This window comes from Ranitomeya variabilis, chromosome 6, assembly GCF_051348905.1.
Source record: "Ranitomeya variabilis isolate aRanVar5 chromosome 6, aRanVar5.hap1, whole genome shotgun sequence".
In the NCBI taxonomy this organism is placed as follows: domain Eukaryota; kingdom Metazoa; phylum Chordata; class Amphibia; order Anura; family Dendrobatidae; genus Ranitomeya; species Ranitomeya variabilis.
This window is the reverse complement of record NC_135237.1, coordinates 273,862,049-273,888,633: the sequence shown is the minus strand read 5'-3', so window position 1 is coordinate 273,888,633 and position 26,585 is coordinate 273,862,049. Positions and strand designations below refer to the sequence as shown.

The following is a 26,585-nucleotide window of genomic DNA, read 5'->3' as shown; positions in this document are numbered from 1 at the left end:
CACATAAAACACTTTTTACTGTAAGGTTATAGAGGTTCGTCAAGAATGTGAAAAACATGGCACCTATGACATAACTCAAACTACAACCGTCAGCTCAGCACTAATAAAACTGGTAGAGAAGTGGTACATCTGAAACAATAAAATAGTGATTTCATCAAAGTGACAGTATGCAGCCCAGTAAGCGATACATCACTGGAATCAGGGTCTCTACCCCTACATCATGCTACTCAGATGAGGTAGCAAAAACCTGCAGATTACCTTTAAGTCCTGGAAACCTCTTTAAAGGGAACCGGTCAGCAGGATTGTGCACAGTAACCTACAGAGTGTGTCAGGTCGGCGCTGTTATACTGATTAAAATGATACCTTGGTTGATGGAATCTGTCTTGTGGTTGTTGTTTAATCTTTATTTTCAGTTTTTAGTTAATGATATGATCGTTCTCCAGGGCGACCTGTGGGGGGGTCTGCATCTGATGCTCTGATTAGTCATAATGCAGACTGCTGACTGGTCACTGATCCCTCACTGACCTGCCGCATAGTTTGCATAATGAATATATGTACATACTGAAAAAAAAAACCCTTCTGCAGGGAGGCTCCAGCTGTGGCACCAGCTCTGCAGCATAATCACATGTTTTGTTTACTGTGTTAATAAATGTGCTTGAGGTTTTCCTGATAATGTGAATATAGATAGATAGAGAGATAGAGAGATAGATATAAAAGAAAAATATCCATTTGAAAATGGCACCTGCGCAGTAGCAGCTATCCGTGTATATACAGGTGTTCCGATAGCTGCTAATGCGCAGTCGGCGCCATCTTGCTAGAGAAGAAAAAATAAATCCTCTTCCAAGATGGCGCTGCTCGCACCTGCACAGTAGCAGCCTTGGCTAAAACAGCTGCAATTTGAATTATGTCACAAGCGCCAAGTTTCTCACATTCTTGGAGAACCCCTTTAAGGCTATGTGCACACGTTGCAGATTTAGATGCGGATCCGCATCAAATCCGCAGTGTAGTGTACAGCTAATGTTAATCTATGGGAAATGGAGATTTGTTGTGCACATGCTGCGGAAAAATCCGCGCAGAAACGCAGCAGGTTTTTTTCCGCAGCATGTCAATTCTTTTTGCGGATCTGCAGCGTTTCTGCACCCATTGACTTCCATTGAGTCAGGCACATCCGCAGCAAAACTGCAGATGTTAAAAAAGATCTGCAGATTTGCTGCGGATGTGCCTGCGAGAAACGCTGCAGATTGGGAGAAGGGAAATATGTGGGCGGAGCTATGTGCGTGTATGTGTGTGTGCCGGTGTCTGCGTGAATCTGTCTGTGTGTAGGCAGGCATCATCTGATGGGACTACTAATCCCATCCGGCTATGCCTGCTACAGTGACACCATTAGCCAATGGTAGTCCCATCATCCGGCTAATGTGTTTAATGTTAAAAAAACAAACAAACAAAAAAAAAAAAACACACATAGTACATACTTACCATACACACCTAATCCCCGAAGCCATAGATCATCTGCAAATAAAATTGCAATAATAAACTAAAGGTACCGTCACACTAAGCGACGCTGCAGCGATACAGACAACGATGCCGATCGCTGCAGCGTCGCTGTTTGGTCGCTGGAGAGCTGTCACACAGACCGCTCTCCAGCGACCATCGATGCCGAGGTCCCTGGGTAACCAGGGTAAACATCGGGTTGCTAGGCGCAGGGCCGCGCTTAGTAACCCGATGTTTACCCTGCTTACCAGTGTAAAATGTAAAAAAACAAACACTACATACTCACCTTCGCGTCCCCCGGCGTTCACTTCCAGCACTGACTGAGTGCCGGCCCTAACAGCAGAGCGGTGACGTCACCGCTGTGCTGTGCTTTCACTTTACGGCCGGCGCTCAGTCAGTGCAGGAAGCGGACGGTGGGGGACGCGAAGGTGAGTATGTACTGTTTGTTTTTTTACATTTTACACTGGTAACCAGGGTAAACATCGGGTTACTAAGCGCGGCCCTGCGCTTAGTAACCCGATATTTACCCTGGTTACCATTGTAAAACATCGCTGGTATCGTTGCTTTTGCTGTCAAACACAACGATACACGGCGATCTGACGACCAAATAAAGTTCTGAACTTTAATCAACAACCAGCGATATCACAGCAGGGTCCTGTCGCTGCTGCGTGTCAAACACAACGATATCGCTATCCAGGAAGCTGCAACGTCACGGATCGCTAGCGATATCGTTTAGTGTGACGGTACCTATACTCCCTGTGTCCAACGTAATCCAATTAATAACAATTGTCCCATGACGATCTCCAGTGGAGAGCTGTCACATCAGCAGATGCGACTGCCCTCCAGGGGCTCCGGTGGTCAATGACGGAGATAATCTTCCGCACTGTATCACTCCGCCGCGGACAGGTCATCTGAGTTCACCTGTCACTTGCGGCACTACAACGTGAGAATTTTTTTCACGGCTGTAGTGCCATAAAGCGTACTCCGATGATACACTGTGGGAGGGTTATCTCCGGTCAGTGTGTCATCAGAGGCCCTATAGAGCGGTCACATCTGCTGATGTGACTACTCTGAAAAAATGTGTAGTGTTTTATTTCATTAAAATACTTTTTTCTGGCAGTGTCTTTTTTTTAACCCATTAATAACTATAGGATTAATAATGGATAGGCATCTTATTGACACCTCTCCATTATTAACCAGGCTTAATGTCACCTTACAATCAACGGCGACATTAGCCCCTTATTACTTCATATCCAACCGTTACACGGCAGTGGGAAGAGAGAGGCTAAGTGGTAGAATTGGCGCATCTTACAGACTGACTGCATGCTGGTATTTAGAGCCAGGGGGGCCAATTACCATGGCCCCTCCCTAGGCTATGAATATCAGCCCGCAGCTGTCTGCGTAGTCTTTCTGGTTATGAATTATATAGGGGGACCAAACGTCATTTTTTTTTTTTTTTTGGGGTGGGTCCCCTTATTTTAATAGCCAGTAAAGGCTAAATATACAGCTGCGGGCTGATATTCAGAGCCTGGGAAGCTCCATGTGTATTAACACCTTCCCTGGCTAGAAATATTGGCCCCCGGCCGTCTGCTTTCTCTCTCTGGTGAAGAAAATTGCGCGTGAGCACATACCATTTTTTTTTTTTAATTAAAGATATTGCGTGCAGATTTTGTGTGTGTGTCTAACCATCTATGTACCATTTTTTTTCTATCTACCGTATATACTCGAGTATAAGCTGACCCGAGTATAAGCCGAGACCCCTAATTTTGCCACAAAAAACTGGGAAAACTTAATGACTCGAGTATAAGCCTAGGGTGGAAAATGCAGCAGCTACCGGTAAATGTTAAAAATAAAAATAGATACCAATAAAAGTAAAATTAATTGATACATCAGTAGGTTAAGTGTTTTTGAATATCCATATTGAATCAGGAGCCTCATATAATGCTCCATACAGTTCAAGATGGGCCCTATAAGATGCTCCATATTAAAATATGCCCCATATAATGCTCCACAAATGCTGATTATGGCCCCATAAGATGTTCCAGAGAGATATTTGCCCCATACAATGCTGCACAAATGCTGATTATGGCCCCGTAAGATGCTCCATACAGACATTTGCCCCATATAATGCTGCACAAATGTTGATTATGGCCCCATAAGATGCTCCATACAGACATTTGCCCCATATAATGCTGCACAAATGTTGATTATGGCCCCATAAGATGCTCCATACAGACATTTGCCCCATATAATGCTGCACAAATGCCGATTATGGCCCCATAAGATGCTCCATAGACACATTTGCCCCATATGCTGTTGCTGCGATAAAAAAAAAAAGTCACATACTCACCTCTCGTCGCTCAGGCCCTCGGCACTTGCTATAGTCACTATTCCCAGTTCCACCGCCGGGTGCCGCTGTGTCTTCTGCACTGAACTTCAGGCAGAGGGGGGCGTGCACACTAATCGCGTCATCACGCCCTCTGAACGGAGTGTCACTGCAGAGGACGAGGAAGACGGAGCCCGGCGGTGGAACGCGCAAATGCCCCGTTATACTCACTTGCTTTTGGCACGGTCCTTGCACGTCCCTGGTTCTCTGGCGCCGGCAGCTTCTTCCAGCGTTGAGCGGTCACATGGTACCGCTCATTACAGTAATGAATATGCGGCTCCAACCCTATAGGAGTGGAGTCGGGTCCATATTCATTACTGTAATGAGCGGTACTATGTGACCGCTCAACGCTGGAAGAAGCTGCCGGCGCCAGAGAACCAGGGATGTACAGGGACCGCGCCAGGAGCAGGTGAGTATGATTAGACAGCTGCCGCTCCCCCTCCCCTGCCGACCCCTGGGAATGACTCGATTATAAGCAGAGGGGCAATTTCGGCCTAAAAAAAATGGGCTGAAATTCTCGGCTTATACTCGAGTATATATGGTGTGAGTATATATGGTATCTATATCTGTCTGTCTATCTATCTATATCTGTCTGTCTGTCTGTGTGTAAACACTATTCTTCCATGGAGTATGTAAAAATAAGAGGTTGGACAAAAATGACATCACAATTTTTTATTTATTTATTTATTTTTTAAATAATAGATCTGTATATAGGTTACAAAAACACATACAAATCCGCATTAAAAAAACGCGGATTTTTACCTGCGTTTTCTGCCAAGAGGTGCAGATTCTGTGCAGAAAATTCCGCAGGCAAATCTGCAACGTGTGCACATACCTAAATGTTATTCAGGATTTAAAGGGGTATTCACATCTCCAAAATCCTACCCCACTATGTAGTAGGTGTAATAAAAATAATATTAGCAAATATACCAATTAAAATGTAGTGTAGTTCCCATTTCAGTATGTTATTCATCCCATGTGCATTGCAGCAGCATAGGTATCCATGGTTACGACCACTGGCAACTCTCACTATATGAGTAGGTACCTATGGTTACAACCAAGCTACTGCAATGCCCTGCACGTTGGGCAAGTGTGAAAGCAAATCAGAAGAACTATCGTATACTACATTTCTAATTGGAGGTCTTTGCTAATAAGATTACATCTACTTCATATTGGGATAGGATCTTGGAAATGAACATACTCCTTTAAATGGAATCTGTCAGCAGTTTTATCCAAACACATTCGCTCAACGCTAATAGTTATCCTTTTACTCTGCAAAACCTTGAAAAAATAAATTTTATACATAATATAAATAAGTGGGAATGTCCAAATTAAATAATAATATAGATGACACCCGAATTACATTACGTTTTGGACTATAAGATGCATTCCACCCCCCTCCCCCCTAAAAATTGTGTGTCTTATAGTCTGAAAGCACCTTTTTTAGTCCGGCTATGGTAATGGTAAGGGGTCATGTATACCAGGATGGGTGTGAGGGCCACGTATACCAGGATGGGGATGGCGGCCACGTATAGCAGGATGGTGATCACGTATACCAGGATGGGGATGAGGGGCACATATACCAGGATGGAGATAGGGGCCACGTATCACGTATACCAGGATTGGAGGGCCAAGTATCACCAGTACCAGTATGGGGGGGGGGGGGTGTCGCGTACACCAGGATGGGGGGCCGCGCATGCCAGGATGGGAGGCCACGCATGCCAGGATAGGGATGGGAGGCCGCGTATACCAGGATAGGGATGGCAGGCCACGTATCACGTATACCATGATTAGGGGGCCACGTATCACGTATATCAGTATGGGGGGGTCGGGTATACCAGGATGGGAGGCCGCGCATACCAGGATGGGGGATCGCGTATACCAGGATGGAGATGGGGGCCACGTATCACGTATACCAGTATTGGAGGGGCGGGTGTCGCGTACACCAGGATGGGGGGCCACGCATACCAGGATGGGGGGGGCCGCGAATACCAGGATGGGGGGGCGCGCATACCAGGATGGGGGGCCGCGCATACCAGGATGGGGGGCCGCGCATACCAGGATGGGGGGCCGCGCATACCAGGATGGGGGGGGACGCGCATACCAGGATGGGGGGGGCCGCGCATACCAGGATGGGGGGGGCCGCGCATACCAGGATGGGGGGGGGGGGGCCGCGCATACCAGGATGGGGGGGGGCAGCACATACCAGGATGGGGGGGGGCCCGCGCACGCCAGGATGGGAGGCCACGCATGCCAGGATAGGGATGGGAGGCTGCGTATACCAGGATAGGGATGGCAGGCCACGTATACTAGGATAGGGTTGGCAGGCCACGTATACCAGGATAGGGATGGCAGGCAGCGTATACCAGGATAGGGATGGCAGGCCACGTATACTAGGATAGGGATGGGAGGCCGCGTATACCAGGATAGGGATGGCAGGCTGCGTATACCAGGATAGGGATGGCAGGCTGCGTATACCAGGATAGGGATGGCAGGCCACGTATACCAGGATAGGGATGGCAGGCCACGTATACTAGGATAGGGTTGGCAGGCAGCGTATACCAGGAAAGGGATGGCAGGCCACGTATACAAGGATGTGGATAGGAGCCCACGTATACCAGGATGGGGGGGGGCATGTATACCAGGTTGGGGAATGGATACTGGGATGGGGATGAGGGGGGGCATGTATACCGGGATGAAGGGGGACATGCATACCAGGATAGGGATGGGGGACGGGATGGGGAGGGCATGTTTACCAGGATGGGGGGCCATGTATGCCTGAATTGGGGGTCACATATACCAGGTTGGTGGATATTTTGTGGGACATTGCCTCTATACCAGTGTCAGCAGCGCTCACCCACCCTGAACCCATAACAGTGCATCATGACCACATTTTTACTTTTTTTTTTTTTTATTTTCCTCCTCTAAAACCTAGGTGCGAAAAAATATGGTATTCAAAGCTAATACAAAAGTGGACTCACCCAAAATGACATTGGAGGAAAAATAGAAAATGGAATGTAACAAAATATAGTCATAATGCAGACTCTATTTTGTCACAACCTGGTCACTCAATCATTGTAAGTATGAGGTGAACTCCCTTTGGTAGATAATTAGGGAGTCAAGTAGAAGTCACACGGCATATTGGATTGTAGTAAATACGATGTCACTCCTTTTATTAACTACGTTGTTTAATGATCGGAATACTGTTGGTATTGAAAAACCCTTTTGGAGATTTTAATGCATTTTTCCCCACTTTCACTTAATTAAATGGTAAACATAAATGGAAGCACAACTTCACTTGCAGTTACCTCTGTAGTACTCCAATGTGGCATTTCAATTAAGTAATTTCTAGGAAAATGTTAAAAACCACAATCATTGCAAAATTGTCACATTACCACACTAAGAAAAAATGTAATTATATCTGGGTTTTAAGTCCGTGTTTTACAGCATGACCACTCTCCTGTGCACAAATTACTTTAACCTGCTATGGTACTCACACACCCCGAGGAAGCATTAACAGCGAAACGTGCGTCGGGGCCTCTTTCCCACGTCTGGCTCATAGGTTAGTACTACTGTTACGATTTAACTATTGTCCTCCTTTTTCTATTTGCTCTAATATATACATGGTTCAGCGTCAGAGGTTTTAGTCTGAGATAATGGATTCTGCATAAGATTTGGCTAAATTGACTGTGGCTCCCCATATTATATTGTATCGATCGGATTTTTAATTATCTATATTTCTTTCTGCACTTGCATATTTGTGTGAGTCATCATTTACCCTCAAAACCATATTATTGTCTGATATCGCCCTGCTACCTCCCTCTATATATTTGATTCACATAATTGGACGGACATTTTTTTGTCATTCTGTTTTTGTACTTGTACTTTAACTCTGCCGGGCGTGGCACTTAGGTGTCACTATCCCCATTACTATTATTTTCTGTATGTATTTTAATGATCATGTCTCTCAGAACTATCTAAAACTAAAATTATTACATTTGATGAAATCTTGCTCTGGGATTCACTTTTTTCGTTTTTGGGTAATATTGTACATTTGATGTGATAGAGCAATTATACGCTTTCGGCCGCTTTTTGGTTACCCAAACAAGTATATGTATCTTCTTGCAGGAGGCTTTTTGTAAGATAGCAAAATGCTGTTGATAGAAAATCTCAGGCAATTTTTTTTTTACTACCGTATATACTCGAGTATAAGCCGACCCAAGTATAAGCCGAGGCACCTACTTTTGCCACGGAAAACAGGGTAAGCTTACTGACTCGAATATAAGCCGGGTATGTATTGTCCCCTCATCACTGTCCTGCTATGCGTGGCTCCCCTGTCACTGTCCTGGTATGAATGCCTCCCCATCCCTGTATGCATGCCTTCCCTGTCATTGTATGCATGCCTCCCCATCCCTGTCTGCATGCCACTCCCGTTCCATCCCTGTATGCATGCCTCCCCCTTCCCTGTCCTGGTATGAATGCCTCCTCTGTTCCGTTCCTGTATGCATGGCTCCTTAGACCCTATCCCTGTGTGCATGTTTCCTATTGAAAAAAAAAAAATACAAAACATCATACTCACCTACCTGCGGTGCCCTCTGTGCTGGCACTGCATCTCGTTCCTTCCGCCGGCTTTCCGTGCTCAGCCGTCACGTGGTACCGTTCATTAAGGTGATGAATATCCACTCCACGACTATGGGAGTGGAGACGAGTCCATATTCATCACCTTAATGAGCAGTACCACGCGACCGCTGAGCACAGGAAGGGCTGCAGGCAGGCACCGGTGGCTGGAACAAGATGCAGTGCCAGCACCCAGGGCGCGCAGGTAGGGGAGTATGATGTGTGCGCTGACCCCTTTCTGTACCGTGACTCATGTATAAGCCAAGGGGGTGTTTTCAGCAAAATAAAATGTGCTGAAAAACCCAACTTATAGAAGAGTATACATGATATATTATTCACTTTTTAGCAAGAAAAACTCTTGCTAAAAATGTGTGTGTTATAGTGTCCAGAATCAGCTGTGGCCATGTTGGTGCAACAGAGCTGTGCATGTCCATGTGTACTGTGCGTGCTGCAGAAAGGGTGCATAAGGTGTGTGCTGTAAAGTTATGTGTGTATAATACACACGTTGCAGAAAACCATAAAAAAAATGATGGATATTGACTCCTTCACTTCTTTACACCACCAGGAAAGTTTTAATTAGAAGTAAATATGCTTATATGTTGCCCAAGCCTGGGGTGTTTCTTAGAGTTAGGCCGGCGTCACCCTCAGCGTATGAAAACACGGTCCGTTTTTTACGGCCGTAATACGCAGAAATGTTCCCAAAATAATGATCGGTATGTATGAGGACATCCACCAGAGGGCGCATCACCGCGACTCAAGGTAACTACAGGACATTCCCCTGCTTTTCATTCATTCCCTGGGGTTTTACATCCACGAGCACAAGTGCATTAGCAGAGCTCCTGGGTGTAAAATGATTTAACCCCTTCAGATGGATTTACATCGTGGGACTGACTGAACGACGGAAGGTATGGGGTATTGTTGATTTTTTAGTTTACCTTTTTTACAGAACGAGGGTCTTCAGGTGGATTACGAGTATAATAAAATATTAAAACACCCTGTGTCTTTATTTCATTAAAATACTTTTAAATAATGTGTGTGTGTTTTATTAACCATTTCGTACTATTGGATTAATAATGGATAGGTGTCATAATTGACGCCTCTCCATTATTAATCTGGCTTAATGTCACCTTACAATAGCAAGCTGACATTACCCCTTCATTACCCCATATCCCACTGCTACACGGGAGTGGGAAGAGAGTGGCCAAGTGCCAGAATAGGCGCATCTTCCAGATGTGCCTTTTCTGGGGTGGCTGGGGGCAATGTTTTTAGCCAGGGGGGCCAATAACCATGGACCCTCTCTAGGCTATTAATATCTGCCCTCAGTCACTGGCTTTACCACTCTAGCGGAGAAAATTGCGCGGGAGCCCACGCCAATTTTTTCCGCCATTTAACCCTTTATTTTACCAGCTATAGCGCCCAAATTTTGCACATACACACTAGTAACATTAGTAGTGTGGAATATGCAAAAAAAAAAAAAAAAAGGGATATGAGATGGTTTACTGTATGTAAACCATGTCTCATATCCTGTCGGGTTTGGGAAGGAGATAGCAAAAGCCGGCAATTGAATTACCGGCTTTTATGATATCTAGCACTGCATGAAATAAATAAAATAAAATAATATATATATATATATATATATATATATATATATATATATATATATATATATATTTATTATATATTTATAATATATATAATTGTCTAAGGGTTTTTCCGTCCGTCTGTGTCTGTCCTGGAAATCCAGCCAGGCCTTGACCAATCAGCGACGGGCACAGCATGGCGACGATGATGTCATAATGGAAATCCCGCGTCTCTGATTGGTCGAGGCCGCCAGGCACAGTATCGACGTAGATGTCATAATGGTTGCCATGGCGACGATGATGTCATAAAGGTTGCCTCGACCAATCAGCGACGGGCACAGTCTGCCGCGAATTCTGGAACCATCATTGTCCATATACTACGGGGACATGCATATTCTAGAATACCCGATGCGTTAGAATCGGACCACAATCTAGTATGTATGTATGTATGTATGTATGTATGTATGTATGTATGTATGTATGTATGTATGTATATATATATATATATATCTAATATATAAAGCTGAATGTGTGTGTGTGTGTGTGTGTGTGTGTGTGTGTGTGTGTGTGTGTATGTATGTATGTATGTATGTATGTATGTATGTCCGGGATTGGCATCTGAACCGTCGCAGCTACAGCCACAAAATTTTGCACAGTCACACGTCTGGACCCCGAGAGCGTCATAGGCTATGTTGTGAGGTGAAATTTTAACCCCGCGCTTTCCAATTCACCAAACAATTTTGCCCCTATCTACATAATGGGGAAAAAGTGAAAGGAAAAGTGTTGGAGGCGTCGCAGCTAGAGGCACAAAATTTTGCAGTCACACGTCTGGACCCTGAGAGCGTCAAAGCGATGTTGTGAGGTGAAATTTTAACCCCGCGCTTTCCAATTCACCAAACAATTTTGCCCCTATCTACATAATGGGGAAAAAATGAAAGGAAAAGTGTTGGAGGCAAATTAACAGCTGCCAGATGTGAACAAGGGGGACTTAAAGAATGACAGCGATGGCGCCAAAGAGTATATACTGTACATTTGCTAAGGTGGGGCCCCAACATGGGATAATCACCACAGCACCACGGGGATATGAACACACACACAAAATGCGCCACACACTACCACGTGCTCGAACACATATACCACCCTCAGCGCACATTTCACCACACATACACCAACCTCGCCACATAAAAGTAGAAACACAAAAGTCGCCGCTCAAAACTCTCCACGCGCAAAACTCTCCACATGCAAAACTCGCCACACGTGCAAAACTCACCTCATGGAAAACTCGCCACACGCAAAACTTGCACACGCAGAAAAATTGCCACACGCAGAAAAATTGACACATGCACAAAAGTTGCAACACATGCAAAAGTTGCCTCACACAAAACTTGCACATACTCAAAAGGCACCACACATAAAACTCGCCACGCGCAAAACTCGCCATGCGCAAAACTTGCTGCACACAACTTGCTACACTAACCTGTCACATGCAACTCGACACACAAAAAGTTGCTACACGCATGTCGCCACACAAAACTCATCTCACAAAAGTCCCTACATGCATGTCGCCACACGCAACTCAACACACACAACTTGACACACGAAAATCGCCCTAAAACACACACAAGTCTGGTATTATCCTTCAAAAATAAAAATCTGATTAATAAGCAGACAAACTACAAGAGCAACAAATGTACCATATAGGAATCCGGCAGCTGTCAGTCACATGACCAGTCTATTATGTGTATGTGTGAGCTAATATATACTGCAAGGGGGTGGGCTTACTGTTGGCTGGGGATTTATCAGGCTGCTATTTTAGCTTACAAATACTGAGGTAAAAATACTGACCAAATAACGTGTGAACGAGGGCTAATACAGGAGGAGATGACATACAGATATATACTATATACAGGAGGAGATGACACACAGGTATATACTATTTACAGGGGAGATGACACACAGGTATATACTATATACAGGAGGAGATGACACACAGATATATACTATATACAGGAGAGATGACACACGTATATACTATATAGAGGAGGAGATGACATACAGGTACATACTACATACAGGAGGAGATGACATACAGGTATATACTATATACAGGAGGAGATGACACACAGGTATATACTATATACAGGAGCAGATTACCTACAGGTATATAGTATATACAGGAGGAGATGACATACAGGTATATGCTATGTATAGGAGGAAATGACATACAGGTATATACTATATACAGGAGGAGATGACACACAGATATATACTATATATAGGTGAGATGACACACAGGTATATACTATATACAGGAGATTACATACAGGTATATCTAATATATAAAGCTGAATGTGTGTATGTATGTGTGTGTATGTCCGGGATTGGCATCTGCACCGTCGCAGCTACAGCCACAAAATTTTGCACAGTCACACGTCTGGACCCCGAGAGCGTCATAGGCTATGTTGTGAGGTGAAATTTTAACCCCGCGCGTTCCAATTCACCAAACAATTTTGCCCCTATCTACATAGTGGGGAAAAAGTGAAGGGAAAAGTGTTGGAGGAAAATTGACAGCTGCCAGATGTGAACAATGAGGACTTGAAGAATGAGAGCGATGGCGCCAAAGAGTATATACCGTACAGTTGCTAAGGTGGGGCCCCGACATGGGATACTCACCACACACGGGGATATGAACACACACACAAAATGCGCCACACACTACCACGTGCTTGAACACATATACGACCCTCAGCACACATTTCACCACACACATACCAACCTCGCCACATAAAAGTCGAAACACAAAAGTCACCACTCAAAACTCGCAACGCGCAAAACTCGCTACATGCAAAACTCGCCATATGCAAAACTAGGCTCACGCAAAACTCGCCACACGTGCAAAACTCACCTCATGGAAAACTCACCTCATGCAAAACTTGCACACACGTGCAAAACTCACCTCATGGAAAACTCACCTCATGCAAAACTCACCTCATGCAAAACTTGCACACACAGAAAAATTGCCACATGTACAAAAGTTGCACCACATGCAAAAGTTGCCTCACACAAAACTTGCACATACTCAAAACGCACCACACATAAAACTCGCCACGCGCAAAACTCGCCATGCACAAATCTTGCTGCACACAACTTGCTACACTAACCTGTCACATGCAACTCGACACACAAAATGTTGCTACACGCATGTCGCCACACAAAACTCATCTCACAAAAGTCGCTACATGCATGTCGCCACACGCAACTCAACACACACAACTTGACACATGAAACTCGCCCTAAAACACACACAAGTCTGGTATTGTCCTTCAAAAATAAAAATCTGATTAATAAGCAGACAAACTACAAGAGCAACAAATGTACCATATAGGAAATACGGAAGCTGTCAGTCACATGACCTGTCTATTATGTGTATGTGTGAGCTAATATATACTGCCAGAGGGGAGGGCTTCCTGTTGGCTAGGGATTTATTAGGCTGCCAATAGCAACCAATCACAGCTCAGCTTCTATTTTGCTACAGTTAATTAACCTGAGCTCTGATTGGTTAATATAGGCAACAAAGACATTCTCAGTATAACAAAGCTAATATATGTTGTGAAATTCTTCTATTAGCTTAGTTTTTGCCTTTTAATAATTACATTTCTATCTATTTGTTTTGTGGTTTTTGTGTGCAGAATAAATTTTTGTTAACACATTCTATTTTGCTAACAGCAGTCATTAACCCGGGCGAAGCTGGGTAGTACAGCTAGTGTATATTATATATATATATATATATATATATACACATACATACATATACACACATATATATACACATATACACACATATATACACACATATACATACATATATACATATATATATATATACACATACATACATATATATATATATATATATATATATATATATATATATACACATACATACATATACACACATATACACATATATATACACATATACACACATATATACACACATATACATACATATATACATATATATATATATACACATACATACATATACACACATATACACATATATATACACATATACACACATATATACACACATATACATACATATATACATATATATATATATATACACATACATACATATATATATATATATATATATATATATATATATATATACACATACATACATATACACACATATACACATATATATACACACATATATATATATATATATATATATATACACATACATATATATATATATATATATATATATATATATATATATATATATATATATATATATATATATATATATATATATATATATATATATATATATATACACACACACATACACCTATTCTATGTGTAGACATTTATTCTACCTACTAGATTGTGGCCCGATTCTAACGCATCGGGTATTCTAGAATATGCATGTCCCCGTGGTATATGGACAATGATGATTCCAGAATTCGCGGCAGACTGTGCTCGTCGCTGATTGGTCGAGGCAACCTTTATGACATCATCGTCGCCATGGCAACCATTATGACATCTACGTCGATACTGTGCCTGGCGGCCTCGACCAATCAGAGACGCGGGATTTCCATTATGACATCATCGTCGCCATGCTGTGCCCGTCGCTGATTGGTCAAGGCCTGGCTGGATTTCCAGGACAGACAGACAGACAGACAGACAGACAGACAGACAGACAGACAGACAGACAGACAGACAGACAGACAGACAGACAGACGGAAAAACCCTTAGACAATTATATATATAGATTCTATTCTGTCAGTGTGATTTTACTGTACACGGCACTGAATTGCCGGCTTTTCTAGAGAACACCGGTGCGTATTTCTCGCAAGTCACACGCATGATCCGTGTGTAATCCGTATTTTTCTCGCCCCAGACTTTCATTGGCGATTTTTTTGCACAATACGGTGACAAACGCAGCATGCTGCGATTTTCTACGGCCATACAAGACCGTATAATACGGATCAGTAAAATACGGCAGATAGGAGCAGGGCCATAGAGAATCATTGTACCGTATGCAATCCGTATTTTCTGCACCTCTCATAAGTCCGTAAAAATCGCTTGTGTGACGCCGGCCTAAGGCGTTTTCTATAGTCCAAAAAATATAGTATTTGGTCTGAACATACCTAATCAGATGATTACCTGAAGTGGTTGCAATCTCTGGGTCTGAAGAATCACAAGAAGCGGGTGAAGCAGCACTGGCAATTGGTAAATCATCGTCAGTCTCATCTAATACAACCATATGCTCCAGGGAGAAAGTGTCCTCTACAGTTTGAAAGACATATGAAAAAAAAACACCATAAGTCTGCAGCTTAATTTCAAAAGTTCACAATCCCCAATCTGAAAATTCCTCAAAATAAATAAGCGTTCCATCTCTTGCACAAATTAAACGCTAGAATCATTTTGCAGTTATCACTAATAAACAGGGATTTTTGTGAACTCACAGTAAAATCCTTTTTTCTGAGCCACACATTGGGGGACACAGGACCATAGAACACAGGACGGTGGGTGTTATACGCTGCTACCACTAGGAGGCTGACACTAAGTTAGCTCCTCCTCTGCAGTATACATTGCTCTTGCTGGCTCCCAGAGAACCAGTTCAGCGCAAAAGCAGTAGGAGATCATTAACACATAAGAATACAACATGGCAAACTAAAGAACAATCACAAACCATTAGGCTAAAAGGGTGGGTGCTGTGACCCCCAATGAGTGGCTCGGGGAAAAGGATTTTATGGCGAGTACACAAAAATCCCCGTTTCTCCTTCGCCTCATTGGGGAACACAAGACCATGGGACGTCCCAAAGGAGTCCCTGGGTGGGAAAACAACCAAAAACATCAGGATTCAAGTAACAACTGCCTAGATGTGCACCACCGCAGCCTGCAAAATTTTTCTGCCCTGCCCTGCATCAACCGAAGCTTGAGTATGAACATTATAGTGCTTTGAGAAAGTATGTAGGCTGGACCAAGTCACGGCTTTACAGACCTGCTCCGCCAATGTCGGATGCCGAATGGCACAGGAAGCACTCACTGACCGAGTTGAGTGTGCTTTGATCCCCACTGGGATAGGCTTACCTCTGATGCGGTAGGACCTAGCTATTGTGGCCTTTGAAGCGGCTAGACCCTTCCAGTGACCCTCAGAAAGCACAAAGAATCTGACCTTCAGAAGGACGTCGTCCTCGAGACGTACCTTCTCAGAGCTCTGACTACATCCAAAGTATGGAGAGCTCTTTCCACCCTGTGGACTGGAGTCAGACAAAGTGAAGGAAGAACAATGTCCTGATTTATACTGAAAGGCACCAGGGATTACCATAGACCCATATAGGTACAACAACTCATATATACATTGATTTTATCAGGAGAAAAACTGAGTAAATGATATACCAAAATTCAAATCTATCAGTTGTCTTTATTAAATACCAAATTTTTGACAAATTTAATAAATACATAGGTCTCAAATTACAATTGTGTGAATCACACCAAAGTGTTAAAATGACACAAGGAGGAACGTATCAGACCGGGATAACTCAGCATTTCAGGGGATAATTCTAATATTTAATACTAGATAGCAGTGCGTCCAATATTCAATACTAGATAGCAGTGCGTCCATGTGAACAAGGTATGTTTCCAACTACAATTGCATTCCCTACTACTTGTAAGGCGGCACTCGTACCATATGTAGAAGATAATCTAACTGTCCCCCTAAATACATGAATTGTCAGCAATATTTACCCATGGTAAGGTCCCAGGTCCGGCTCCTGACATGTGTCGTGTCGCTTCCTCAGGGGGCGTGACGCCCCCTGAGGAAGCGACACTACGGTACACGCGAAACGCGCGTTGGGGTCCACGCCAATCCAGAGCACCAGGATCACTGGAACCCCTTCCGCCTTGATCTTCCAGATGACTCTCGGAAGAAGCTACAATGGGGGCGCAACAAAAGAACTAGAGCATCCGCTCCTATGGCTCTTGGATTTTGTGACTGAGCTATGAACCTGGAGACTTTGGCGTTCAGTCTGGACACCATCAGATCCACATCCGGGATCCCCCAACAACGACAGATCTGAGGCGAGACCCTGCCGGCTGAGGAAGTCTGCCGCCCAGTTTTCCACGCCTGGTATGTGCACTGCTGAGATTACAGTGTGGCTACCCTCTGCCCATCGGAGAATGCGAGCTACCTCGAACATGGCAGCCCTGCTGCGGGTACCCCCCTTGATGGTTGATGTATGCCACAGCCATGGCATTGTCCGATTGAATTCGGATTGGGTGACCCGCTAGGAGATAATGAAACTGTGGTAGCGCTTAGCTATATCGCTCGGATTTCCAAGACATTGATTGGAAGTTTCGAATCCTGAGACGACTAGTGGCCCTGATCAGCGTGGTGACTAAAAACTGCTCCCCAGCCCAGAGGACTGGTATCGGTAGACATCACTAGCCACTGAATCAGGAGAAAGTGTCAAGGTGAAAATATATTTTCTTATATACCTTTGTACTTTTATATATCTTATACTGTGAAACAATAAGTTTTCCCCTGCTAATGCAAATGTAATTGTATTTAAAGATGGCCGCCAGTGTTCAGTTTCGTTTCAGTTTAGTGTCCGAAGGGTTAAGATTAATTTCTTCAGAAACGAAACTTAAGGAATGTGAAGAAAAGGAGGAATCCACCAGGAGACGTTCGACGAATCAGAAGGACTGAGCACTAGACGTATACTGCTTAAACCCCACCTATTGCATTCCTTTTTTAGTACTGTGTTTTGGAAAATAAAGTTCAGTTGCTGTACTGCTCCTCACAGAGGTGAAAGCGGGACATCAGCTAAAATTGAATCAGCTGCATGCCTGAGTCATTTTAATTGGTACCAGATGTTCTGCGCTCACACTACAATTTGGAATGACTGGTGAATGAGGATTAATTGTCGTTTACGACCCCGACAATTTTGGCGCCCAACGTGGGGCGTGGACAGCGATCCGAGACTCTCTGGACCCATGCCTGGATGTCTGTGGATGATACCCGTAGTGGCTGACCTCGAGGACTGATCACCCTCCGCACACGGTAAGTAGCGATCATATACACTGTATGTGTCACACTTGCTAGTGTCTCAGCCGTTATTGGTTTGTCTGTGGTCTTCTTGGGTCTGGGGAGTGACCGGTCGAGTGGTGAGATCGAATGTGATCCTGTGCCACGCTCTGAACCAGCAACTGAGAGACGTCGCATCCTGTGCGTCCTCTGTACACCACACCTCCTCCACCGGTCATTGTACACCATTCAACCATCCTACCCGTGACTATTGTCTAGTAGTGAAGTGGAGTGAAAAATTGTGCAAGTTGTAGATTGTGGGGCGGCTTAGAGAAAGGGATAGGAGACGCAGCCTCTGTGATATTGTACCAGCTAGGTAATTAAGACGTCCCGAGCAGGGACCACCTGTATTTCTGTGGAGGGCTCTCACTAGGAGACCGCCTCCCGACTGTTTAGAATATCGTAGCAGGATAGTCTGTTAATCGCTGGTGTTCAGGTTAGGGACAGAAAATATTGAGCGCGAGGCTCTTTTTCTAATACGTTGAGCGAGTTTCCGTATTGTAGAACACCAGCGTTGATATCGCTGCTAGTGGTTTTACTGCAGAAAATCACAGTATTCTGTGAGTCATGTTGCGTCTCTTAAAGCAGAAGAAGTCTGTGCCCCACAAGTTAGATGAGGATGCTGTGGAAGTCAAGGCAATAGTTGAGTCACGGGAGGGCAAGAAGGCAGTCAAGAATGTTGAGAGATTGTATAAGCATGTAGGATTGCCCTCGTCAGGGAGACTACAGCCGGCTATGTGGAATAACCTCATAGAGAACAAACGAGGCATGTTGAAAGATAAAGGATTGTTAGAACAAGCACAAGCTCATCTGCGAGTTGCGCGAGGCTTGAAGAATGAAGGATGGAAGGAGGTCGATGGGGAGGGAGGATCAGAGAAGGCGGAGCCCGTGTTTGGTTATAAAATGCCTTTGAACTGTGATCTTACAGATTGTAAAATGGCCGCCGTGCCACTGGTGATGAAAATGCAGTCCCAACCACCACCCTAAAATGGCGATGGGCCAAACTCTCCAGAAGCGTGGGTGTGTCCTGTTTGTGGCGTGCAGAATCCAACCTGGGTGGAAACCTGCCGTGTGTGTGGGGCGGGCCGTCCTCGGGGTTCTGCCCAGACCATGGACGGAAGTGGGGCATGCCACACTTCCTCCAGCGGCCATCTAAGTGCACCCGGAACTTCCCCCGGAAGTGGGGCATGCCACGCCTCCACCGGCAGCCATCTTGGTGCACCCGGAATTCCTCCCCAGCCACTATGTCCGCTGGTAACACTTTCCGGCGAGTACTATCAGGGACCACCACTTCCTGAGAAACCTCCGGCACCGACTGATGCCGCCTCCACCTCTAATGTTCCCGTTTCCACTTCAGTCTCGGGGTCTAGTCTCCCAGTGCAACCCACTGTGATATTTGTAAACACTCCAGGTCAGGGTCCCTTTACCCTCGATGCTCTGACCGGCAGTGCAGCTTTTCAGTCCGCAATGCGTATGAGACGCCAAGTTATCGGAGATGATGAAGAATCGGAGGACCAGGACAACCAGGCCGTTACAATTCCCCCTGCCCTGCCAATGCTATTAGGTCCGTTCGAATCCCCCCAGCCCGGAAGGAGCCCACTATCTACCCCTCTCAACAAATCCTCTAAGTTGCCCCATGACTCCGAAATCTGGTTCCCCTGTCATTCACGCTATTACATCACACCTCAGGGCTCCCAGGTTCTCTTCTCAGTGGGGTATGGGGACATACTTACCCACCAGGTGGGAGCCATAGTGAACCCAGCTAATTCTACCCTGTCACATAGAGGTGGTTTGGCCCAACAGATAGCAAAAAAGGGGGGCCCAGCCATGGCCCAAGAGTGTCAGGCCTACCTTGCCAATTATGGCCCCTTGCATCCAGGAGATGCTATGACCACCCAGGGAGGGAATTTGCCCTGTGATATAGTGCTACACACTGCAGGCCCTATATACGATTACAGGACACCCGAACACTGCCGTACAATGTTGCAGACTGCCCTGCAGACAGTGGTCATCCTTGCAGGACGGCTAAGGAGAGATACACTTCCTCGTAGAACTTTGGCTGTACCATTGATATCTTCAGGACTCTTTGGATACCCACTGGGCCCCTGTATGAAGGAACATGTTGAAGTCATCAAGAATTGCCTCCAATCAACCCCAAATCTAGACTTACAAGAAGTCAGAATCGTCTGTTACCACGAGTCTGGATTAGAGGGCATCATGCCCTTGGTAGCTGAATACATGGTGCCACTGATGCATACGGGTATAAAGCCTTTGGATGGGATAACACCCACAGCACCAACTGCCCCGGAGGGCGAGGTACTGACACATGATGAAGAAGAAGAACTGAAGCTGAAGTACAAACCCTTCACTCCGGTACAGATTGATGCTATTGTCAGCAAGTTATGTGACCCAGACAAATTTCCTATGCAGTATGTGAGGAGACTGGAGCAGATTAGGAGCATCTATGGGGCTACATGGTCTGATCTATCAGGTATTACCTCTATCAGAGCCTCCGAATATTTCCTCCCCACCATCATGAAGGAACTGGACCCCACTAAAGCAGGACCTCTCAACAAGTTCAAGTCTGGAAAGGAGTTTATTGCTCAACTCACAAAGTGGGCCCAGGATCGTCTCTATGACGAAGCAGGATCAATACAGGATATACGACAAGAATCTGGAGAAGCTGTGGAGAAATATGCTGCCAGACTAACTATGCAGTTTGAAGATTTGGGTTATTCAACTCATGTGAAGACGCAGGCAGCCTTGTTGGTCCGTGCTTTTATTGATGGTCTGGAAGATCCACTGAAGGATAAGGTCATGAAGCTTCGTCCCGAATTACCTGATGGTCCTCTAAAACAGGCCCTTACTGTTGTGAAGAGTTATCAGAAAATGCTTCAAAGGGAAGGGAAAGAAGCAGAAAAAGAAGCAGCAAAAGAAGCAGAGAAGGAAGCACAGAAGGACAAAGGCAAGAAGAAACCAGCCATGTATATGGCAGAGGCCTCAGAAGTACCTGTTATGGTGTATCAGGCTCAGGATCGGTATGGACCACCACCCTTGAGGTTGAGAGGGCCTGAAGGCCGGAATTACAGGGACAGACCAGTTCGTGATGACCAGGGGAGACCTCTGTGTTGGGGAGTGTGCCAGCCCTGGTCACATGAGAAGAAGTTGTCCTCGCAGGGGGTACCCTCAGAGACCTCTTCCTCCTCCACACTCATGAAGTTCAGGCCAACCGGTGCCCACTTTTCCCGCCACCTGTACTTCTTCATCTTGCGGTACAGTGACCCTGGAAGTGGACAGCCAACCTCTCAAGTTCTTAGTGGACACTGGGGCGGCCACCTCTGTTATTTCTTCATCTCAGCTGCCTCCTACGATTTCCCTGTCTTCAGATTTCCTCACGTGTATTGGAGTTGAAGGCCAACAAACCTCATCCCCACTCACTGTTCCTGTCTCAGCTGGCCCTTTCTCTGGTGTCTTTGCCAAATTTCTGGTGTCTGAAACCTGCCCTGTCAACCTTCTAGGAGCTGATCTCCTTCAAAGGCTTCATGCTACCATCACCTTCGGTGATCAAGGGATGGAACTGCAGTTACAGGACCCTGCCTCACAACAAGGCGCTGAAGATCATTGTGTCCTTAAAGCTTTCCCTCTGATGATGATGACTCTGCAAACGACACCTTCCCCGGATTTGCCCAATTTACCTACCGCTCTGTGGTCAACTGGACCTGAAGATGTGGGTCTGCTCAAAGTGCCTCCAGTAAAAGTCCACCTCAAACCTGGGCATCCGTACCCCAGACTACCTCAGTATCCACTTAAGGCTGCCCAAGAGCAGAGCCTTGGAGTTCAGATTACCTCTCTCCTACGCTCTGGAGTGCTAATCAGATGTGTTTCACCCTGCAACACGCCCCTGTTTCCGGTAAGGAAGAAGACAGCTCCTGGAGACCCTCCGAGATACAGACTTGTACAGGACCTCAGAGCAGTCAATTCAGCCACCATCTTGGAAACTCCTGTGGTAGCCAACCCAAACACCTTGCTTTCCCAAGTGCCTACTTCAGCAACACTCTTCACCGTTATTGACCTGGCTAATGCTTTCTTCAGTGTCCCGCTTCATGAAGACTCACAGTTCTTATTTGCCTTCACGTTTCAAGGATCTCAGCTGACCTGGACCAGGACACCTCAAGGTGCCCAGAACTCCCCTAACCAGTTCACTCATGCTATGAAGATGACCCTGGATCCGTGGGTGTTACAGAATCTTCATGTCACGCTTCTCCAGTATGTTGATGACCTACTCCTCTGTGGAACTGAAGAAAATCTGTTTGCTGCTTCTGAGTCCTTACTCCTCTTCCTCCACTCTGCTAACTGCAAAGTCTCAAAGGCCAAGGTCCAGTGGTGCAAAGAGAAAGTTGTCTTCCTCGGACACTGCATCTCTCAAGGTTCGAGACACCTCACCGAGGACAGAAAACATGCCATCGAGGACATCCCTTATCCGAAGACGTACTCTGCTATGCAGTCTTTCCTAGGCCTCATTACCTACTGCAGACAGTGGATTCCGGATGCTTCAAGACTCATGCAACCCTTGTATGACTGTCTTAAAACTGGAGGACCAGATTGGGAACATGCTGAAAATCCGTATATCTATGCTCAGCAAAAGGACTGTTTTGAGGCTCTCAAGGAAGCTGTTGTCAGTGCCCCTGCTCTGGGTCTTCCTGACTACACTCAGCCGTTCCACCTCTTTGTTTCAGAGTCTGAAGGATATGCCTCTGGTGTGCTAGCACAGAAACATGTTGATCGTTTCCGTCCTCTGGCCTACTACTCAGCCAGACTAGACCCTGTTGCCAGAACTGCTCCATCCTGTCTCAAGGCTGTACATGCGGCCCATGTTCTCTTGGACAAGTCTGCTGACATAGCACTTGGTCATGACTTGGTCATTCAAGCTGGACATGATCTCTCTGCCGTCCTTCAACAAACATCTCCTAAGCATCTGACGAGCCAAAGACATCTCAGGCTTCAGTGCTCTCTACTTCTGCCTTCCAACATCACTTTCCAGAAATGTACTACTATCAACCCAGCCACTTTGCTTCCACATTCTAGGGGGGAGTTACCTGAATGGTATAAGGACTTACCAGACTGGAGATCACCTGGTGACCCACATGACTGTGTAAAAGCACTGGAACAAGAAATTTCTGCACCACAGAACGTGGTAACTCAGGAACTTCTCAACCCTGATTTGCAACTATGGACTGATGGATCCCGATTTGCAGACTCTTATGGCAAGTTCCACACTGGATATGCTGTCACCACTGACACAGAAGTCCTTCTGGCTGAAGCTCTACCACCTCACCTGTCAGCTCAGGAAGCCGAACTTGTGGCCCTACAACAAGCATGTTGTTATCTAGCAGAAGGGAAAACGGCCAATGTCTACACTGACTCAAGATACGGCTATGGAATCTGTCACGATTTTGGATTCCTGTGGAAGTCCCGAGGGTTCATTACGGCTACAGGAACCCCTGTTAAACATGCACTAAGGATTAAAGCCCTGATGAAGGCACTGGAGCTCCCCGCACAGATTGCGGTGATCAAGGTTAAAGCTCACGGGAAAGTCAACTCGAAGGAAACTAGAGGAAACCATTTAGCAGATCAAGCTGCCAAAGCTGCTGCCATAAAGAATGTCTCAGCAAAGTGGGAAGAAGAAGAAACAGCACCAGAAAAACACCGTTGGGAAGACACTGCTACACCCGTGATGCCTGTGCTTACCAGAGCACAAACAAAGGAACAAGCAACCAAAGAAGTTACCCAAGCCAAAGAAGAACGAGATTCCCGAAGAAAGAAGAGGAAGTTGATAGAAGACATGGAAATGGAATACCCTGCCACCGGATCTGGCTGGAAGCCAGCTCGACCACCTGAAGAAAGATTGTGGGAAGAACAAAAGTTGACCTCTAGAGTAGAAAAGAAACAGTGGGAAGCTGCAGGAGCCATTCATGGGAATCGTAGTTCTGCCGGACAATATCAATTTTCTAGACTCTATAAGGTGGATGGGAAACCCTGTCTACCCAAAAGAATGTATCCAGCTGTTGCAGCATGGGCTCATGGATCAACTCATCGAGGAAAGAACCAAGCACTAGCCTGTATCAAGAAGCTCTACTGGGCCCCAGGAATCTCTACCACTGTCACAGCCTACTCAAGAGCCTGCCCAGTCTGTGCCATCTGTAACCCAACAGCCACCGCCAAGGTTCCACTTCAGCATCTTGCCAAACCGGATTACCCTTGGCAGAGAATCCAGGTTGATCATATTCAAATGCCCAAGTCAGGAAAGTATGAGTACGTCCTAGTGGCTGTGGATATGTTCTCAGGATGGCCTGAAGCCTACCCAGTGACCAATATGACTGCCAAAACTACAGCTAAGAAGCTCATCACTGAAATTTCGTGCAGATTTGGAATACCCGAAGTCGTTGAATCAGATCAAGGCCCAGCCTTCACTGCCAATGTCTACGAGGAATTGTGGCATATGTTAGGGACAGATTTGGGTCTACACACCCCTTATCACCCCTCCAGTTCAGCCAAAGTTGAGAGAATGAACTCCACAATTAAGACACAATTGCTTAAAATGAGCCAGGACCACCCACTCCCATGGCCAGATTTGCTCCCTGTGGTCTTATACCATATCAGACACACCCCACAGGGAAAACACGGCCTGACTCCCCTTTGAGATTCTTTTCGGTGCTCCACCTAAAATAGGAGATATTAGGCCTCAAGAGTTGTCTGAGACAAATGATAAAGTTGTACAATTTGTGATTGCATTGTCTAAGGAACTGTCTAACACCCACTCTATAGTTTCTGCTTCTCTTCCAGAATCCACAGGTGACGTGGTCCATGACTTTGTGCCAGGAGACCTGGTGTATGTGAAAAAGTTTGTGCGCAGAGATTGTCTCCAGCCAAGATTTGAAGGACCTCACACGGTGATCCTGGTCACCCCCACTGCAGTAAAACTTGAAGGAAAGAGCACCTGGATTCACGCTTCACACTGTAAAAGAGACCGAACCAGTGTTTAGTCACAGAAGTGACTGAAGGGAAATGTTGCTGTTGTTTTTGACCTTGGGACTGGGGGCCATCCTCGCCCCTACCTCTTCGGCCCCTATTGTAAGTAAGAATTCTGGCCCCACTATTCTCTGGGTAAATCTGACAGCCCCGGTGAATATCTGGCGATTTGATTTCTGTGATGTAGTCAAGTGCCTTGAGACTGAACGGGTGGTAGAGGGAACTATCCAGTTTTATATGTGTATTACCAGACAATACAACAATAATTGTCATTATTGGACAGATGCTGCCTGGAGTACAGGGAATGATTGGGGATATAAACCTAGCGAAGCCATGTTCCCTAAGGATGGGACGGGTAGGAGTCTTCGTGAAAGAATGCATCTAACAGCCCTTCTGCAACCACTTAGGGGCTGTAAATGGGGTAGAAGCTGTCACCCCCTCCTCCTGAATCTTGAAAACCCCCAATCTGCTGATCTGCAGACGTTCGTATTGGGAAGGAATTATAATTATGTATTTAGTGCTGGACCCTATGCGTATTTAGGCCATATACAGCTCCAGGATATTAGCTCTAGACCAACCAAGGCCCCTGTTACCAGTACACCTAAAACAGGCCCAGGTGAGCGTTTGCAAAATGTAGTTAATGAAGTGATACCCATTCCAGGTCTCAGTTGGCAAGAGGTTTTCTCCATAGAAACACAAACAGCCCCAAGGAAAAACCTATGGTTAGAATGGGTGAGATACAATGTAAGAGTCCAGAATATCTCTGTAGGATGTATTGCTTGTGCTGCTGCGAATACACATCTCTACACACATGCATTGCTTTTTCCTGATGACAACACCACTGCCTGTGTCATGAATCTGTTGAAAGGTTTGAAGCCCACTGATTGCCCAGACTACGTCCCACTAATTCATGAGAAACCCAAACTAAAAGTCCCAGGAGAAGTAACCGTATTAGCTGACAATTACACCTGCTATAATTCCCATAACACTACAGGTACACCAGTAGGGATCTTCGAGACAGGTTTCTGCGAGGAGAACAGCACTCTAGATACTGACTTGCTAATCAAACATACACATTATATGTACGACATTTATTGGTTATGTGGGGATGGTAAGCTCCGTCCTAGGTTGCCTAATGCCTGGATAGGCCAATGCACCCTTGTTAAACTAGCCATGCAGTTCAAGATTTTACCTTGGGATCCAAAGATACCCGATGAACCTACCAGAAAGAGGAGAAGTCTCGATCAGCTCCATATGAGTTATGAAGAAGATCCACTAGTATATATTGATGCCATTGGAGTGCCAAGGGGGGTGCCTGACCAGTTTAAAGCCCAGAACCAGATCTATGCTGGCTTTGCTTCTATAATCCCAC

The 26,585-nt window shown here is 45.4% G+C and overlaps 1 protein-coding gene across 1 annotated transcript in view; it reads right to left on the bottom strand.

The window, feature by feature from the left end:
• The window catches only part of LOC143782321 (uncharacterized), a 140,794-nt gene that overhangs the window by 46,008 nt on the left and 68,201 nt on the right, over window positions 1–26,585 (bottom strand). The window contains exon 8 of the mRNA XM_077269675.1: window positions 15,259–15,381. Coding sequence (XP_077125790.1) covers window positions 15,259–15,381 — 123 coding nt within the window. The remainder of the gene's footprint in view (window positions 1–15,258; window positions 15,382–26,585) is intronic.